General features: G+C 37.4%; 1 protein-coding gene and 2 non-coding genes across 4 annotated transcripts; 2 read left to right on the top strand and 1 right to left on the bottom strand.

Moving 5' to 3' along the window:
* The first annotated feature begins 8,001 nt into the window (after window positions 1–8,001).
* Window positions 8,002–14,463, top strand: LOC129441222 (uncharacterized). Of its 2 annotated transcripts, none has more exons than XM_073858760.1 (8): window positions 8,002–8,128; window positions 9,099–9,352; window positions 9,928–10,066; window positions 10,365–10,507; window positions 10,763–10,815; window positions 12,772–12,896; window positions 13,344–13,658; window positions 13,833–14,463. In XM_073858760.1, the coding sequence occupies exons 2-8, from the start codon at window positions 9,138–9,140 to the stop codon at window positions 14,190–14,192; spliced, it is 1,350 nt and encodes a 449-aa protein (XP_073714861.1). In that variant the 5' UTR covers window positions 8,002–8,128; window positions 9,099–9,137; the 3' UTR covers window positions 14,193–14,463. The 2 variants fall into 2 exon arrangements, with proteins under 2 accessions (XP_073714861.1, XP_055057024.2); XM_055201049.2 differs by lacking the exon at window positions 8,002–8,128 and adding an exon at window positions 8,867–9,009.
* On the top strand, window positions 8,406–8,487 carry trnas-uga (transfer RNA serine (anticodon UGA)). The gene has a single exon. It is a non-coding gene; the product is annotated as a tRNA-Ser (tRNA).
* Window positions 14,464–14,538: 75 nt separating the features above from the next.
* trnat-agu (transfer RNA threonine (anticodon AGU)) lies at window positions 14,539–14,612 on the bottom strand. Its single transcript has one exon. It is a non-coding gene; the product is annotated as a tRNA-Thr (tRNA).
* Between the last annotated feature and the right edge of the window lie 5,929 nt (window positions 14,613–20,541).

The following is a 20,541-nucleotide window of genomic DNA, read 5'->3' as shown; positions in this document are numbered from 1 at the left end:
GAAAGTTCACTGGTAGTTGTGCATATTATCTGCCTAAACTTGATGTAACTCTTGACTCTTATGCAAATTTAACTTTTCTTGCTCTATTTATGTATTCCTGTTAAATTACATTTAAGACAAAACACTTTACAGTTTACTTTAGGGGAAAATCATGGTGAATGAAAAGTGTTTCAGCTTTTAGAAAAATGTTAAAGAAACAAGGTGTGTGTGATAACTGTAAAACTGAGAGTGTAAGGCTAGTAAAGTGCTGATGTGTCTGGATAAAGTGCTGAAATGTCTCGAGCATTCTCTGAACATGAAGTAGAAAATACCCTGCTCAGTAAGCACGAATACTGTATGTATATGACTGTCAAGAAATTTCCATTTTATATTTCTAGCGTGTTATGGCACTTTACAGCAATTCAGAATATGAACGGTTCTTTTAGTGTGTAATAAAGTTCTGCTTTTATAGTGCAATAAGAAAAATGCAGAAGCCATATAGAAAAAAAATCAGCATATCCTTACTGCTTTTATATTTAAGGTGGGGTAAGCGATATTTGAAAAACGCTTTGGAAAAGTGTGTCGGGCCGAGTACCAAAACACACTTGGAGCCAATCAGCATGTACACTGAAAAAAATGATTCATTGAATGTAATAATTTTTTTAAGGTTTGTGGTTGCAATCAATTATTTTAAGCTACATTTAAACAAAAGTTTTATATTTTATTTTACGTTACTAATGTTTTTTGTTTAAATGTAGCTTAAATAAATTGATTGCAACCACTTACCTTTAAAAAATTTATTAAATTCAATGAATAATTTTTTTCAGTGTAAATGGCGTGTCAACTAATAATGAGGAGGATTGAGCGCTCAGTTCTACCTCTATGGGGTTTAAAGGAACGCACCCACATTTTGGGAATTTAGCTTATTCATTGTATCCCCCTGAGTTAGATAAGTCCATACTTTCTCATCTCCGTGCGTGCTGTAACTCTGTCTGACGCAGCCCCCGCTAGCTTAGCTTAGCACAAAGACTGGAAGTAAATGGCTCCAGCTAGCATACTGCTCCCAATAAGTGACAAAATAAAGCAAACATTTTCCTATTTATGTGTTGTGATTTGTATAGTCACACCGTGTACAAATAGCAAGGTCATATGAGACACAGCAATCTTTAACAGTATACATTATCAGGGCTTGACATTAACACCCACCAACCCCCCAAATGCGGGTAGATTTCGGCTGTGGCGGGTAAGAGAGCCAATCCCACTAGCAACTTTGGCAGGTTGAATATATTTTTTCAATGGTAGTTTTTTAAAAGTTATGCCAAATGATAAACAATGCGCAATGCGACACTGGAAACTACAACTCCCATGAGCACTCAGCGCAGCGCAACGCACAGAGACCGTTTGTTGAGACGTGCACGCAATCAGTTTTGGACCAAAGCGCCACCTTTTAGAGAGCGCGCGAGAGCTGATGTATTTGCGAATGCACAAGAGTACGCAGTCTAAGCGCATACACACTTTGGGAAAGATAAAACATTGCATGGAAGTGATTGAAGATATATAAATTGTGTGCACACTCTCAAAACAAGAGCGGAGAGAAATTCAGGCAGCGCATAACCGAATGCACACGAAATCAAAGGAAACCCACCAGCTGAGAGGTTCGCGCATCATTTTAATGTAGGCTACTTTGGGCAACAATAATACCCTCTCGACATTTATCATTAAAAGTCTTAAATCACTTTTAACATTAACCACAATCAAGCTTATAAAATACAATCTGCATAAACAAGTTGACAGTACAATTAATGTACATTTCTTGACAGTATTTACTGCTGTTGTTAATAAATACTTAAAGTGGTTGTCGAGGGGTTTTGTGTTGATATTTTCAGGTAATCTTCTACACCCCTGCTCTACTTTAAATATATTCATTCAAAGTTAATCTATTTATGTCTTACTAGCATGCTTATCATTCACTTAAATATATGATATATATGATCTATACTGATATACCTGGTATATACCAGCTAATAAATGTTGTCTTAATTTGGGTGGTCAGACTGAATTTGAAATTCAATCTGCATCTAATTTAGCTAAACCAAGTAAATTTGCCAAAGCCAAGTTTAATCATATAACATGTATTTTACCAGCAACAAAATTGTGGCCAGTGAAAATAACTAATGGCTAGTAACTTTGGAAAAGTAAGACAGAGTTACAGCACGCACAGAGATGAGAAAGGTATGTATGGACTATCCAACTCTGGGGGATACAGTGAATAAGCTAAATTCCCAAAATGTGGGTGTGTTCCTTTAAAGGCACACTCCACTTTTTTAAAAAATATACTAATTTTCCAGCTCCCCTAGAGTTAAACATTTGATTTTTATCGTTTTGGAATCCATTCAGCCGATCTCCGGATCTGGCAGTACCACTTTTAGCATAGCTTTGGATAATCCATTGAATTTGATTAGACCATTAGCATCACGCTAAAAAATAACTAAAGAGTTTCGATATTTTTCCTATTTAAAACTTGACTCTTCTGTAGTTACATTGTGTACTAAGACCAATGGAAAATTAAAAGTTGTGATTTTTTTGGCCAATATTGCTAGGAACTATACTCTCATTCTGGTTTAATAATCAAGGACTTTGCTGCCGTAACATGGATGCAGGAGGCACAATGATATTACGCAGCACCTGAAAATAGTCCCTTGCTATTGAAAGTATCCAAGGGGACTGTTTTTGGGCAGTGCGTAATATCACTAAGCCCGCTGCAGCCATGTTACATCAGCAAAGTCCTTGATTATTACGCCAGAATGAGAGTATAGTGAGCATATTTTCAAAAAAAGTGGAGTGCCCCCAAATACTGAAAACTATTGTCTATGGCAACATTCCGACCTCTGCCTCTTCATCTTGCCGGGCATTTAATGTGACCTTCGCTGTGAAACAGAACAAAACCATTCACACTTTAAAAAATGCTTATACTATCAAAAGACATTTGACCTATAGATTACCATAGTAACGCACATTGCCTTTACTCATTTATGACATTGTTGCCTGGGTTGCGCACGTATGTGTGGGGTGGGGCTATCAAAAGAGGGTCCAGATTCTTTTAGGGTGTGTTTGTTTTGGTAATTTGAAATCAACAAAGGTTACCAGAAAATGCTTACCCCACCTTTAAAGTCCCACTGTGGAGAAAATCAGGATTTTGTTATTGTTTATATGTCTATGTGGTGGATTTTATATGTTTAAAACAAGCCATGGGCACATTCATCTTTAACACCATTGCTAAGTATTTTTTTCAAAGTCTCATTCCTGAGGTTTCAATTGTCACAAACATGCAATGAATCATATCAACACAGTTAAACACATGGATTAGTAGTTCCAGTAGATATTCGGGCAGTTTCCCGGACAGGGCTCATCCTAGTCCTAGACTGCAACCTGCCTTAATTTAAAAACACCTTGCACTGATGTAACTTAAAATATATTAGTGCTAGTGCCATTTAGCATTGACACTTCCTGGCATATTGCCTTTAAACAACAATAAATGTCTTATAAAATGTAGCAAATCCTCAACCATACAAGATTCAGTAGTAGTACTCAAAAGTCATGTGAACAAATGTTTAATATGTGCTCCCTGGCCTTATTTCAGCAACTTTTACAATGTATTATTTGCTAACCTGCATAAATATAATTTACTTAAAAATACAAACATGTACATACATGCTACTCACATATTATCGTAGCACAGTTTCTGCTGAATACAGTGTTATGTGATATTAGCCACTAATATCTTTCAAGCAATTGAAAAAGGTCAAATGTAAGAGCATGTCAAAACACCCTCCTCAGACCCCAGAGGGTTAACGTTTGGTCTACTATTGTAAAACAAAAAGCAGGGTCAAAAAATGTACATAAAACTCCGCTGGTAAACAATTGTTCAAAATAATAGTTGTCTCTGTATTATCTTGAGCATTTTGACTGAAAAGAAAATAATTTTAACGGCTGAAGAGTTCAAAATTATAACCTTTTGATGAAGATAAAAATAACCCGCTAACAAATAGGTGAATTGCTTTTACATAGTGACTGTAGACAAATCTGCATCTATCATTGCACAAAAAGGCTCATAAATAATTTACAGTAAGTTCCATTTTTAGATTTACAGATTTATGTGAAATATAATTTTTAACTGACATTATATGTGGTTATAATATACATGGTTACCAGCAACAAAACTTAACTACTAAAGGAAGTCAGCATAGCAACAGTCAGTTGATCTTTGTACAGGAAAACATTTTCTGAGCCATTCCATAAAACTGGGTGTGATTTAGACTTTAAATAGTTTTATATGTTATTATATCAGAAATGTTCTAAGCTGCTTTTGTAGATGCACATGCTCAAAACAATGTTAATTGTTATAAATAATCATTAATTAGTTGTGCTGAGACATAATAAACACTCACCTTAAGGATTATTAGGAACACCTGTTCAATTTTAAACTCATTAATGCAATTATCTAATCAACCAATCACATGGCAGTTGCTTCAATGCATTTAGGGGTGTGGTCCTGGTCAAGACAATCTCCTGAACTCCAAACTGAATGTCAGAATGGGAAAGAAAGGTGATTTAAGCAATTTTTAACGTGGCATGGTTGTTGGTGCCAGATGGGCTGGTCTGAGTATTTCACAATCTGCTCAGTTACTGGGATTTTCACGCACAACCATCTCTAGGGTTTACAAAGAATGGTGTGAAAATGGAAAAACATCTAGTATGCGGCAGTCCTGTGGGCGAAAATGCCTTGTTGATGCTAGAGGTCAGAGGAGAATGGGCCGACTGAGTCAAGCTGATAGAAGAGCAACTTTGACTGAAATAACCACTCGTTACAACCATGCGAGTTATGCAGCAAAGCATTTGTGAAGCCACAACACGCACAACCTTGAGGCAGATGGGCTACAACAGCAGAAGACCCCACCGGGTACCACTCATCTTCACTACAAATAGGAAAAAGAGGCTACAATTTGCACAAGCTCACCAAAATTGGACAGTTAAAGACTGGAAAAATGTTGCTCTGATAAGTCTCGATTTCTGTTGAGACATTCAGATGGTAGAGTCAGAATTAAGTGTAAACAGAATGAGAACATGGATCCATCATGCCTTGTTACCACTGTGCAGCTTGGTGGTGGTGGTGGTGTAATGGTGTGGGAGATGTTTTCTTGGCACACTTTAGGCCCCTTAGTGCCAATTGGGCATCGTTTAAATGCCACGGCCTACCTGAGCATTGTTTCTGACCATGTCCATCCCTTTATGACCATGGCTACTTTCAGCAGGATAATGCACCATGTCACAAAGCTCGAATCATTTCAAATTGGTTTCTTGAACATGACAACGAGTTCACTGTACTAAAATGGCCCCCACAGTCACTAGATCTCAACCCAATAGAGCATCTTTGGGATGTGGTGGAACGGGAGCTTTGTGCCCTGTATGTGCATCCCACAAATCTTCAACAACTGCAAGATGCTATCCTATCAATATGGGCCAACATTTCTAAAGAATGCTTTCAGGACCTTGTTGAATCAATGCCACGTAGAATTAAGGCAGTTCTAAAGAGGAAAGGGGGTCAAACACAGTATTAGCATGGTGTTCCTAATAATCCTGTGTGTGTGCATGTGTAGAGAGAGGAGAATGGCGTCTAGGAGAAATGATTAAGACTATAAACTTGAAATCTAATAATACAAAGACTTGGCAGAAACACTAAACACATTTTTTTTCACATTGACTGAGAATGGACAACAACGAAGGAAACAGGAGAGCTTAAATGAAGTGGAGATGATGATGATACTGATTGCTGGCAGGTGGGGGATGGAGGATGATCGGAAATTGAGTCTAGAGGGAGGCAAACTATAGGCTTGTTCGACTTTATAGCTGTGTCCCAATTCAAAGGCTGCGACCTTCTAAGGACGTATTTTAAGACCGATTGCGTCACAGCAGCGCGACTTGAGGCTAGTAAGGCCTTCCCAATTCAAAGGATGCTTCGAATTAAGCCTCAAAATGCGTCCTTATTTCTCCGCGCTGTTAAGGATAGAATGAATGGATCCTTAACAGCCGAGGATATCCCAAGATTCATTGCGTGCCTGCAACGGATGCGTATAACGGCTGGATATTCTATAATAAACAATTAAAACCTTTATTAAATAAAAGTGTATTTGTCAGAAAACATTTTTCTTGTCACTGTTTTAGTATGTTTTGTGTTAATATTATTCTGTTTATGTTGCGTATATTTCTAAGGTTGATTAATTTGATATACTGTTGAACAGTTTAATCTACATCAATGTGTAATATTTTCTAGAATAAATTAATATTTTTCTTATTCCATATTTATTTTAATAAGTCAGAAACGTCTCCGCTGTGTCCTGCTGACAGGCACTGTGGGCGCGTGCAGGTGACGCCAATTATGTGTCCTCCGAAAGTTAGACCGTCTCATTTTTGGGCTGCGTTCGGCCCGACAAAACGTTGCACAACGTTTATTAAACAAAAACAGTGATGCTTTGAACATCCTGTTGTGATGACACAAGAGTTGCAACTACGGTAGCTGAGAGGCCATTCGTGTTCTTTTAAAATGTTTCTGAAGCCTGATGAAATCGTTATAAATATGTGTTTAATACTGTAAAATACCCTCGATGTTACAGTCACTGACCTTGGCATCCAGAATGAAAGACAACATTCCATCTTGAACCCATTGAGCGAGCTGTCTCTTTAGTACCGCGTGGTTTTATACAACTTGCCGCTGATTGGGCCGACATTTCTGACACACCCACCAAACAAGAGAAAACAAATCTAAAACCTGTTGCATTCCGTTGCACACCGTTCCAGGAAACATGTCGTTCAACCCGGAAAGCGTAGCAAAACGTTGCACGCCGGTGTGAGCTTGAACGTGCCCCAGTTCTCTTCGCGAACTTCTGAGGCTGCCACCTTGAAAGACCGAGTGCTCACCTTTTAAGGTCGCATGCTTATATAAGGTCGCAGCCCTTGAATCGGAACACGGCTTATTCGGTGCTGCAAGAACCGATAACCGTATGACGTCAAAGTTCCGTGGGAATTATTCAAGAAATCATATGAAGTCTAATTTCGTCTCGCTCTCACGGTACTTTGTCGTCAAAGTGCTAAATTATGTAAAACTACAATGAAATATATTATTATTATTATTATTATTTTTATTATTATTTTATTATTGTTGTTATTATTTATTCCTCTACTAAAAACCACCCAAGGTTACATTTGACAGCCTTGCTGCCTTATTTTAACATGATATTTGACATCGTGTCATGTACATAACATATTTGAAGTCATAGTGTATGGTTTGGCTTTTCTTTAGTATTCATTTTTAAATTTTATTCATAGACACATTGTAGCAGATTAGAGCACTTTGTAGGGAAATCTTTGTTTCTTTGGTAGTATCGCCACCTGCTGGACATTTCCTGAAAATACAGCATGTAAACTTGCACTTCAACACGAACTCTGGGCAGAAAATTTCACCAATTTATAATGTTGTAGTTTTGTTATTAGCTAACTTCAAATAAAATATATAAACTTGTAGTTAAAACGTAGATTTTATTTATTTTATTACAGTGAGTGCAAGGTCGTGAATAAATTATACTAATTTATTGTTTTATCGCGTGATGAAGCCTACCTTAACTGAATAAACGTAAATAATTATAATAGTAAAACGTGCCAAAAATAGTATTATGAAAAGAACTAAAAGACTGAAAGCAGAGACTCGATATATTCGTGCCCTTCTGTTCACTGGTATAAAATATGTGTTTGGGCTCATGCTCAGCACATAGGCTTACTGTACAGTATCTTTCCATGACGCACTGCTGTAATTTATAGAAGTGCAAGTCTGTGAAAACTTTTTTGAGCCGATTTGTGAATAAAAACTGTTTATATAAAATGACTGAGCTATTACTAATGCTATTTATTCAGTTCAAAATTACGAACACAGCCGCACTGATACATGATGAATAACAAAAAAATAAAAATGGGAGGGCACCTGGCAACAATGGCTATCATGTGACATATGTTTGAAAAAAAGAGAATGTAGGCTACTAGTGACTTCTTGCAGGAGGTCCGTTTGCATCTGCATTTGTCTTCTCTGCATCGGTTTACGGTATGATTTAATCACAATTAACTACAAATGCAATGAATTAATCCTATGTTATATAGATTATATGTTATATGGAAAGTAGTTTACTGAGAAAAAAAATAAACCAACATTAGCTTGCGCTTTGTTTAGTAAAAGCTAGATGATATGCTGTAATGTACGTGCTGTGGAACCGTTCTAATTCTGTAAATGCATGCTTGTTTTTTCACTTCGAGCTTTAGATTATGTATTATTCACACTATTCACATAAACAAAAGCGGAAGAACAAAATATTGTTTCCGGTGCTGTGATGGCCGAGTGGTTAAGGCGTTGGACTTGAAATCCAATGGGGTCTCCCCGCGCAGGTTCGAACCCTGCTCGCAGCGATTTGACGTTTTGAAAATACTGAATTTTTTTGCAAAAATGTGTAGGATCGCAGGAAACGTTATAGCACTTTTTGCATCAGTGCGCACACTAATAGCGAGAGGCATTTAATTAAAATTAAACAACTAAAACCAACACTGCAGTACATAACTATCTAAGTGAAGTGTTACAAAATGCCTGTAGATGGCGCACTGTCCACTGACAATAAGCTGTAGTCGGTAAAAATGACCAAAATATTCAGAGAGGTGGAGGTAAATGTCCTCCTGTACATATCATTTATGTTTTTTTTCTCAGGTGTAATTAGTAGCGCTACAACAAAAGCTATTTTAAATTACATGCATATACATTTATTTAAGCTTTACCGTATTGCTTCATGGTTAATTTGAAATGAAAAGGTGCATTCAAACGCGAAGGGTTAATATGATAGAGTAGCCTACGGCGCAGTTGGACAGATTCCAAAATGTATTCGATATACAGTTAGACAAGCAGAAAGGCGTATGAGAAACAGACAGAGCCAAGTGTTGGTAATTCCAGTACAGGCACAAGCCTAAAATATACTATTGGAAGCAGGGGGACATAGTTATTCACACGTTTTTCCTGTTTGTTTTCTCAGGTGTCAAATTGCTAGTTTATATCCATATTCTGCCTTAGGATGTCCGGCTTGGGGAAGCTACGCGTGGCTGTTATAGGGGCCGGTGCTGCGGGATTGTGCGCGGCCCGTCATCTTCTCTCTCGCCCTGACACTTTTGCGCCACCTGTAGTGTATGAACTCACCAAGAACATTGGAGGAACCTGGGTCTACGAGGAAAGAGTGGGATATTACGACGATGGCTTACCCATTCACAGCAGCATGTACAGGGACTTAAGGTGAAAAGTTTGAATTACTATTAATTACGCTTAAGCCTAATAATATGAACTCTATAATGAATGATGACTAAATTAAAATGAAATAAAAAATAGTTATAAAATGCAAAAATATTTATTTAAAAAACTACAAATATTTGTTAATTATTATCTTAAAGTTATGATTACTGATTAAAATTGATAAGCTTAAATAATAAGTGATATGAGGCGTTAAACTTTCATACTTTAGGGATGAAGATATTCAGTCTTCTGAAAACCTAATAATAATTTTTTTTTTTTTTTTTTTTTTGGAAACCTAAAAGTAAGGCCAACAACTATTAATCATTTATTATAAATTTAAAATTAAAGTTTTAGTTTATGTATCATTACATCTTTATTATGTACAGGTATGTTGTCTTTTATTTAATCAATGCCACAACATGTTTATCTTGCAAATAAATTGTGTAAATACTTTGTGTTGCAGTAGTAGTGTCACATAAATGGTTTATTTCTTCCTGCAGTATCTGTAGCATGTGGTATGAAGTCTTCAATGCTGTATTGTAATTCTGTATTGTGTTGTCATGTATTTTCCATAACAGAACCAATATTCCGAAGGAGGTGATGTCTTTCCCCGATTTTCCTTTTGCAAAGCATCTCCCCTCTTTTGTCCATCACACCGAAGTGAGGAAATATCTTGAGCAGTATTGTCATCATTTTCGCCTGTGGGACCACATAAAGGTACAAAATATATATATATATATATATATATATATATATTTTAAATTCTCAAATCCCTTGAGTGCACATTTAAAAATGGATAAAAGCTGGAAATAATGTACTCCACATAGGATTTGACAGATAATCATTAATAACAATGTTTGATGACCAATCAGTCTGTGCCACTAATAATTTTATAACACTAAATTTGATTGGTCTGTCATGTGCTGTAATCTTAACTATAAATTGAGGATTAGTTGCAAAATATAAAAAAAAGGGTAAAGTGGTAAAGCTTTAAAAGATGTTTTCTTTCATCAAGTTTGGCACCATGGTGGCCTCAGTGACTCCAGAGGAAGTAAAGGATGGTTGGAATGGGATGGCTTGGAATGTCACCACAAATGATGGCCTAGACCACAGCAAATCCACAACGGAGAGATTTGATGCCGTAATGGTGTGTAATGGGTGAGTGCACAAATGTGAAATGAATGACAGCTCCTCATACTCTTTCCACCATGCAGTTAAAATGTACATGGCTAGATCAATATGGGCATTGCCTAAGGTGGATTAAACAGTAACTGATGATGCAACAAAATGATTGCACATTTACTTAGGTATATACGGTTAAGACTAATTTTCCTGTGTCAGCTTTTAATTTGGTAAGAAAATTGAAAGCAACGGAATTTACTACAAATAAAATTATTTATGTTCATATTACAGTCATTTTTATGACCCCTACATCCCTGCTATTCCTGGACTGGAAAAATACAAAGGTATTCCCTTCCACACATCATAGGCTATATTTTAGTTTGCATTCAAAAAGCTTTGCAGTGCGACAGCGTCGAAATGTGCCTGGACTTGCAAAATGGTAAAGAATGCTTTGCTGTTGCAACATGTTATCAGTTTATCAGCACAGAAGATTGCAGAGAAAACTTTAGATTGAACCATGCCGTTGTTTGATGAGCAGACGCAATATGGTTAATCATTATACTACTTAGCATGTATCAATCATCTGGAAAACCATTTAGTTTTGTGCATGCTGCTGTTTTAAATCATTTTCATCAGAGTAGGTTTCACAACATTTATTTATGTTTATATATATATTTGATATATATATACAGTGAGGAAATCATGGAGGGGTCTATAATTGTCATCGTAGGTGCATGTCCACTATGAGAGACATAATCTAAAAAAAATCCAGAAATCACAATATATGATTTTTTTTAACTATTATTTTGTATGATACAGTGCAATTAATTTTAATTTGAACACCTGTCTATCAGCTAGAATTCTGACCCTCAAAGACCTGTTAGTCTGCCTTTAAAATGTCCACCTCCACTCCATTTATTATCCTAAATTAGATGAACTTGTTTAAGGTCATTAGCTGCATAAAGACACCTGTCCACCCCATACAATCAGTAAGAATCCAACTACTAACATGTCCAAGACCAAAGAGCTGTCCAGAGACAAAATTGTACACCTCCACAAGGCTGGAAAGGGCTACGGGAAAATTGCCAAGCAGCTTGGTGAAAAAAGGTCCACTGTTGGAACAATCATTAGAAAATGGAAGAAGCTAAACATGACTGCCAATCTCCCTCGGACTGGGGCGGAAGGTTCCCCTGCTTAAACCAGCACATGTCCAGGCCCGTCTTAAGTTTGCCAATGACCATTTGGATGATCCAGAGGAGTCATGGGAGAAAGTCATGTGGTCAGATGTAATCAAAATAGAACGTTTTGGTCATAATTCCACTAAGCGTGTTTGGAGGAAGAAGAATGATGAGTACCATACCAAGAACACCATCCCTACTGTGAAGCTTTGGGGGTGTTTATCTGCACATGTTACAGGGCGACTGCACTGTATTAAAGAGAGGATGACCAGGGCCCTGTATTGCGAGATTTTGGGGAACAACTTCCTTCCCTCAGTTAGAGCATTGAAGATGGGTCCGCGGCTGGGTCTTCCAACATGACAATGACCTGAAGCACACAGCCATGATAACCATGGAGTGGCTCTGTAAGAAGCATATCAAGGTTCTGGCGTGGTCTAGCCAGTCTCCAGACCTAAACCCAATAGAGAATCTTTGGAGGGAGCTCAAACTCCATGTTTCTCAGGGACAGGCCAGAAACCTGACTGATCTAGAGAAGATCTGTGTGGAGGAGTGGGCCAAAATCCCTCCTGCAGTGTGTGCAAACCTGCTGAAAAACTACAGGAAACATTTGACCTTTGTAATTGCAAACAAAGGCTACAGTACCAAATATTAACATTGACTTTATCAGGTGTTCAAATACTTATTTGCAGCTGTATCATACAAATAAATAGTTTTAAAAATCATACATTGGGATTTATGGATTTTTTTAGATTATGTCTCTCACAGTGGACATGCACATACGATGACAATTTCAGACCCCTCCATGATTTCTAAGTGGGAGAACTTGCAAAATAGCAGGGTGTTCAAATACTATTTCCTCACTGTATATATATATATATATATATATAATTGGTTTAGTAATTGTTAGTATTGCTAACAGCCCCATACAGAAATAAATAGAACTGCTTGCACCACATATTTGAATTAGCAAAATAGTTTATCCAAAAATTTTATGACAGAATGTGAATTTTTGTGTAAACTATTTCTTAAATGTAATTCTGCAAGATCAAAGTTCCTGTACAGGATGCATAAATATCATTTTTGTCTAAATGTGTGTGCTGTTTCTTCTGTATGTCTATGTAGGGACCCTGATGCACAGTCATGATTACCGAAATGCTGAACCTTTTGTGGGAAAATCTGTGGTCGTCCTGGGAGCTGGTCTCTCTGGGCTGGATATTGCAATGGAGCTCTCCAATGTTGATGCTAAGGTGTTTCTCAGTGTTAAGTTGTTTGCCTATTTACAATAATGCATTAGGATTTTGCATGGTTTACTGTGGGCATGAGTTGTTAAGTTTTTTTTATATTAAAATGTTATTTTCTTAAAGGTGGTTTGTGTAGTTAGATTGCGAATTGCAAACAACAGCTCACCCCTTAATACAACGTAGGGATGAAACGCAGTCTGTAGAACAGTTTGTCTGTTTAGGTTTATTGTATGATGGTAACATCCATGAAAGGAGACATGTGGTGTATGTAAATAAAAACGGCTCATTCTAAGGTAATAAAATCAATACAGTTCATTATATAGGGTCTTTATACACCACTGATAATTGCAATTCGGTCAAACAATCCTTCTAAAAGTTACACAATGCACCTTTAAATGGGAACCAACATGACCATTATATACTTATATACCTCATGCCATTATTTACCCCCAGGTGTTTCTCAGTCATGGACAGCGCCCTTTGACATGCCCTCTTCCTTCAGGAGTCCAGCAGGCTCCTCCAGTAAAGTCTGTGCTAGATGATGGCTCTCTAGAGTTCAAAGATGGGAAGAGGGCCAAGCCAGAGGTGTTCCTAATGTGTACAGGCTACAACTTCACCTTTCCGTTTCTGGACGAGAAAGTGGGTGTAAGAGTCCAGGAGCACTTAGTCTGGCCACTTTACAAGTTCTTAATACCTCCGGCCTACCCTTCACTCTTTATAGTGGGCATCTGCAGGGCCATATGCCCTTTCCCACATTTCCACATTCAGGTTAGTAGGGGGCCATAGCACAGCACCATTTTTCTTTTCGGTTTAAATATTTACATCTCTTTAGGGCTGCAATTCCTATTATATATATTGTCTTTTGTGTTAATGTTTAAAATAATTTTTTTTTTTTTGCTTATGTCTCTTGTCTTGCTTATCAATCATTTTTTTTCTCCTCAGTCTCAGTTTGTCATGTCAGTGTTAGATGGTTCATTCACCCTTCCAACACGCCAGGAGATGGAGAAGGACATCGATTTGGACATTGCCGCCCGTCGTGCCCGTGGGATTGCCACCCGCCATATCCTTAAACTGGACTCTGAGCAATGGGCCTATAATGACGAGCTCGCCCAACTTGGAGGTTTCCAGCCCCTCCCTCGTTATTGGAGCAACCTGTATGAATCCAACAAGGTGTTTCGTGCCCGAGACATGCTTAATTACAAGACCAATAAATTCACTGTCCTCAATAACACAGAGTGGATGGTGCACAATTTGCATGGCCAGCAGTTAGAGAAGCCTCTGGCTGTTAAAAAGCAAATTTAAGCTGTGATTAAAAAATACTCATTGTCATTATGGTGCTAACAGGCATGTGCCAATGTAGCATGTAATATTAGCATATAACAAATTCTTCAGTATTGTTCTTGTTTTACATTTTTTAAGATGTAAAACCATACTATTCTATTTTTATAACAAAGTTTCTCAATTAAAATATCTAAATGAAATATTGTACAATTATAATCCTGTTATTGGTAACAGGCACTCACTAAGTGTAGAATAAGCTGCTTGTACAATAAATCCTTTATTAAATAATAAACAGTTGTGCCAAGTATGTTTCAATAACGGCTCATGTCATCTTAAACTTGAGTAATTACTAAACTGCATTTCAAAAAGGCACCGCTGGGATTCGAACCCAGGATCTCCTGTTTACTAGACAGGCGCTTTAACCAACTAAGCCACGGCGCCACGGTCGAAACCGATGAATTTATGAGGTCAAGAATGATTATTTTTAATGTAATTATTATTCATAGTTCTCAATTAAATATAAATCGTTGTTTTTTATTCATTAGCTGTGTTCTGGGTGCATGAACTTAATTTTAATTAAACTTAATTCCGCAAGGCAGTGAATTCCTTTCCATAATGATACAGTACGTTACCACGAGTAGTTTTATGTATCTATTTCATTAGATAACACTGTCTCACGATTGTATTACTATAAGTTGTACTACATGAACAAAATGTAAGTGTATTAAGAAGTTTACTAAGTTAAAATGACAGAAAACCTTGTGTTAAAAAGCAAACGTCTTGTTTTAACTACGAAAGGATAGTAATGCTAATGCTAATGCTGGAAATACAGCGATGAACGGTCAAGCCGCATGATGTCAGTACATCCTACACGACCACATTCTGAGTCACTACGCATCTTTTCAGACTTTCACTGATGTCGACATCGCATAAATATATAAGATCCTCTAACAAAACACCAAATGATTCATTCAACAGTTTTCTTTATTCCTATACGCGGAGGCATGCAGACCTGGAGGCAAATACACGGCCCAGGCAGTTTTACGCCCCATTGTTCCTGATTCGTCCAGTAGGGGGAGAAGAATATACGTAGCCTACTTACGTATGGCAAAACAACAAGCATTTGAAAAGCATGTCCCTAATGTTTTAATTAAAATATATACAAATATTTATAGTACTTAAGTAAGGTACAAAGTAAATAAGACAATCAAGTTATTACCTGAATGAAAAAAAAAATGTTTGTGTATAAAAGTCCCTTCACCTCCCACTGTCATCCACCTCTAAATTAAAATGCTGTCAATAAATCTGTATGGGAAAAAGTTTATTGTTCAGCAGCTTTTCTATTTTTCCTTTAATAAATATATCAATTGAAACATTCAAATATTTATAAAAATTACACAATGTACAAAGTGTAATAGACAAACAAGCCATTACCTGAAAGGTCCCGCCACCTCCCATTGTTCTCCACCTGGGGCAGTTGTAGGGTTAGAGAGTTGCATGTCCGGTGGGTTGTGACTGTGGTGCCCTTGAGCAAGGCACCTTTGCCTAATTGCTTCCTGGGTGCTGGGATAGCTGCCCACTGATCCAGGTGTGTGTGTATGTTTACTACTTGCTGGGATGGGTTAAATGCAGAGGTCTCATTTTGAGAATGTGTTGCATACTTGAAAAGCATGTCACTTTCACCTCTCAATTAAAATGCTGGCAATAAATCTGTATGGCAAAAAAGTTCATTGTTCAGCAACTTTTCTATCTTTCCTTTAAATGTGTCAAATAAAACATTCAAATATCAAGGTACAGAGTGTAATAGACAAACAAGGAATTACCTGAAGATAAAAAAATGTGTATAAAAGTCCCTCCACCTCCCACTGTCATCCACCTCTGAATTCAATTGCTGGCAATGCCTATTGTGTGTGGCAAAAATTGCATGTATGGCATGTTTTAGCAACTTTTCTACATTTTCCTTTTAAAGTCTGTGTAAGTGATATTAAATATGTATTTTTGATTTGTCACAACACAGAAACATTGTTATAAAATTGGCTGGGTGGTAGCCTGTCCAAATGTTTTTTTTTACTTTGCTATCTTGTTTTTATGTGTGAATATTCACAAACACCTTTAAAATCTCTATATAGGAAATATGACATATACTGTAGTAGGCTATGTCTTAATAAAAACATATAGGCCTATATAACTCCATAGTAGGAATAAAAAACTCCATAGTTGGAATAAAAAATATGGAATGCAATGGGTACCATCAACTGTGTGCTTACCATCATTTATCAAAATATCTTCTTCATCATTTATCACAATAATTCCTCAATATTTTTCCTATCATGGAAGTCAATGGTTACAGTCAACTATGTGCTTACCATCATTTCTCAAAACATCTTCTTTTGTGTTCATCAGAAAAAATAAATTCATACAGGTTTAAAACAACATGAGGGTAAGTGATGACTGAATTTTTATTTTTGGGTGAACTATCCCTTTAAGAGCACAATGGTGACGAGTTTAATTTAAGGTAGGCACGTTTTGAAAATAATTGAAGTTTTAATTCACAAATAGTTTTAGGGCCCTGTCTAAAACTTTGAATCAAATAAACATGGTGCCATCTAGTGGACTTTCATGAATAGCAAGTATGAACAAAATGTACAACTCATAATGGCATCCATAAAAACAATAGCAGGCGCACAAATATTGAGAAAAATAAAAAATACTATAAAGGAATAAAATGGACCAAACAGGGGTCATCCATTTTCAAAGTCTCTTATCAGTCTAACAAATTTACGAGCCTATAATTTAAAGATGGAAAATATCTATAAAGAAAAATATTTATTAAACACAGAAAATGAATGTTACATAAAAAAAAAACATGATAATGGATTTAATTATTGTAACTGTAGGCTAACACAGTGGTTCTCAAACTTTTTCAGCGTGCGGCCCACTTGTGTACGGTGCATTCCTTCGCGGCCCCCCCAATGAAAATTTATGACAAAAAACTGTTCTAAAACTTCACATTTTAATTAAACAAAACATTAAATTATACAAAGTAGTGCTGCCTTATTTTTTTAGGGTTAATTTCACAGAATTCATGATAAATTAATGTATTTTATAAAATGTCATAAAACTGGGGCCCCCTGGCACCATCTCGCGGCCCCCAGTTTGAGAACCACTGGAGTTAAAAGTAAAAAATGAGAACCATTCAGCCATCCGTGATATTGCCTTCACTACAACTGCATTTTCATAAACAGTGATCAAAATTTGAAGCGTCGAATCGAATTTGTCAATAAATATAACATTTCTTCACCTCTTAAAAGGTAAGATATCGGTTTGTCTGTGTAGAATTTGTCCCGCCTCCTCCATCGTGGTTGGATGGCTCGGCAGCACATCTCGGCACCCACGTGACCCAGATGTTGCGACCGGTTGCCACCGTCTGGTTGCCACAGATGACATCATGGAATTTAGAACGCATGACGCAACAATGGGGGACTCGGCTATATATAAAGCGAATTCTTCACTGTGTTTGGTCATAAGTGGTAGGGGTAAGTGATGTAAAGGTTCAAAACACTCAGCTGAGAAACAATGCAGGACAGGTAGGGAAGATTACGAAGCACAGTAGACACGTGTGTTAGACGCTACTGCTTTTGGTAATATGATAATTTATATCTCTTACATCAATCCATTTGTGAACTCAAACTTTCAACCTACAACCCAGCTGCAAAATAGATAGCCTATCTGCGTAGGCATGTGAATTTATGATTTTATTGTAATTAATAGAATGGATCCCGTGGAAAAACATAATTGATAAATTTTGACAACAGATGGACGGAAGATTTTAATATCTCGAGGCCAAAATACAGTAACACACACAACTTTTTTAATGTGTATCGTGTATTGTTTATCACAAGGGCATTTCTGGCATTCAGGAGTCTCTCAGATTTTGGTACCGAAATGTTGACGGGTATGAGCGTTGTGTAAATTGACACAAAAATGATTGATAACAATAATTTTTTTTTTGTCTTAATTGTGCGGCCCTTTCACCCTTCCACCTTTAGTATGTAGAAAGAATTGTATTGAATTTTTTATCTTTTAACCAAATTTTCTAGTAGGTGTTACAACAAACCCCCGTTTTGTTACAATTAACCAAACCTATGGGGTAAGTTGCAACGTTTGCACTCCTGTCACTTTCGGTGTAATTGTACAATAACAGTAGGTCCCACAAAAAACTTTTAAGTGTTCATTTGTAGTAGACATGTGTGTGTTGATTGTGTAAAATATATGATTTATATAACTTAAATATTTTTTGAATGATAGAACCAAAGTTAAAAAGTGTTAGGTTGTGCCCCGCTCTTTCCTATATTAATTAGTGAATTATATATTTTAATGAAATTTAAATAACGTTACATTGTTTTTAAATGTCCAATAACTATTCAAAAAATTTTCAGGGGTGGTCGGGTAACGTTAAACCCAGTGATTATATTGGGGTGGCCAAAAATCACTAGAGACATTATTTCTATACATTCTACAGAATCTGTAAATCACAAACATACACCAAGGATTTAAGTTTAACAATTTGTTTCTAATGCTATACAAAAAGAAGAAAAATGTATGCTGATCATTGCCTTGTTTGTCTTGCACATCCCACAGATGCTCGATTGGATTGAGATCTGGAGAATTTGGAGGCCAAGTAAACACCTTAAACTCGTTGTAGATAGATACATAGACAGAAACATAGATAGAAACACAGATAGACAGATAGATAGATAGATAGATAGACAGATAGACAGACAGACAGACAGACAGACAGGCAGACAGATAGGTTGCTAGCTAGATAGGCAGATAGATAGTTTGCTAGCCAGCTAGGCAGATAGATAGGTTGCTAGCCAGCTAGGCAGATAGATAGGTTGCTAGCCAGCTAGGCAGATAGATAGGTTGCTAGCCAGCTAGGCAGATAGATAGGTTGCTAGCCAGCTAGGGAGATAGATAGGTTGCTAGCCAGCTAGGCAGATAGATAGGTTGCTATAGCCAGCTAGGCAGATAGATAGGTTGCTATAGCCAGCTAGGCAGATAGATAGGTTGCTATAGCCAGCTAGGCAGATAGATAGGTTGCTATAGCCAGCTAGGCAGATAGATAGGTTGCTAGGCAGATAGATAAGGTGCTAGCCAGCTAGGCAGATAGATAGGTTGCTAGCCAGCTAGGCAGATAGATAGGTTGCTAGCCAGCTAGGCAGATAGATAGGTTGCTAGCCAGCTAGGCAGATAGATAGGTTGCTAGCCAGCTAGGCAGATAGATAGGTTGCTAGCCAGCTAGGCAGATAGATAGGTTGCTAGCTAGCTAGGCAGATAGATAGGTAGCTAGCTAGCTAGGCAGATAGATAGGTTGCTAGCTAGCTAGGCAGATAGATAGGTTGCTAGCTAGCTAGGCAGATAGATAGGTTGCTAGCTAGCTAGGCAGATAGATAGGTTGCTAGCTAGCTAGGCAGATAGGTAGGTAGCTAGGCAGATAGATAGGTAGGTAGCTACGTAGGCAGATAGGTAGGTAGCTAGCTAGGTAGATAGTTAGGTAGGTATCTAGCTAGCTAGGCAGATCGATAGATGGGTCGGTAGCTAGCTAGGCAGATAGATAGGTATGTAGCTAGGCAGATAGATAGGTATGTAGCTAGGCAGATAGATAGGTAGCTACGTAGGCAGATAGGTAGGTAGCTAGCTAGGCAGATAGATAGGTAGGTATCTAGCTAGCTAGTGAGATAGATAGATGGGTAGGTAGCTAGCTAGCTAGGCAGATAGATAGGTAGGTAGGTAGCTAGCTAGGCAGATAGATAGGTATGTAGCTAGGAAGATAGATAGGTATGTAGCTAGGCAGATAGATAGGTAGGTAGGTAGCTATCTATCTAGGCAGAGAGATAGATGGGTAGCTAGCTAGGCAGATAGATAGGTATGTAGCTAGGCAGATAGATAGGTAGGTAGGTAGCTAGCTAGCTAGGCAGATAGATAGATAGGTAGCTAGCTAGCTAGCTAGGCAGATAGATAGATAGGTAGCTAGCTAGCTAGGCAGATAGATAGGTAGGTAGCTAGGCAGATAGATTGGTAGGTAGCTAGCTAGCTAGACAGATAGATAGGTAGGTAGATAGGTTGGTCAAAAAAAGATAGATAAATACGTAGATATGTAGCTAGCTACAGTAGCTGGGTAGGTAGGTAGGCAGATAGATAGATAATGCACTACTGTCTGTATTGTGACATATTGTGAAGATAATTTGCTTTAATAAATAATAAAGTTGTCCTCCGAAGAGGGGGGGTGGTGGCGGGCCAAAAAAAGATAGATAAATACGTAGATGTGTAGCTAGGTAGGCAGATAGATAGATAATGCACAAATAAC

Source organism: Misgurnus anguillicaudatus, chromosome 21, assembly GCF_027580225.2.
Source record: "Misgurnus anguillicaudatus chromosome 21, ASM2758022v2, whole genome shotgun sequence".
In the NCBI taxonomy this organism is placed as follows: Eukaryota; Metazoa; Chordata; class Actinopteri; order Cypriniformes; family Cobitidae; genus Misgurnus; species Misgurnus anguillicaudatus.
Note: the sequence above shows the minus strand (reverse complement) of the source record. Positions and strands in the feature narration are given on the sequence as shown.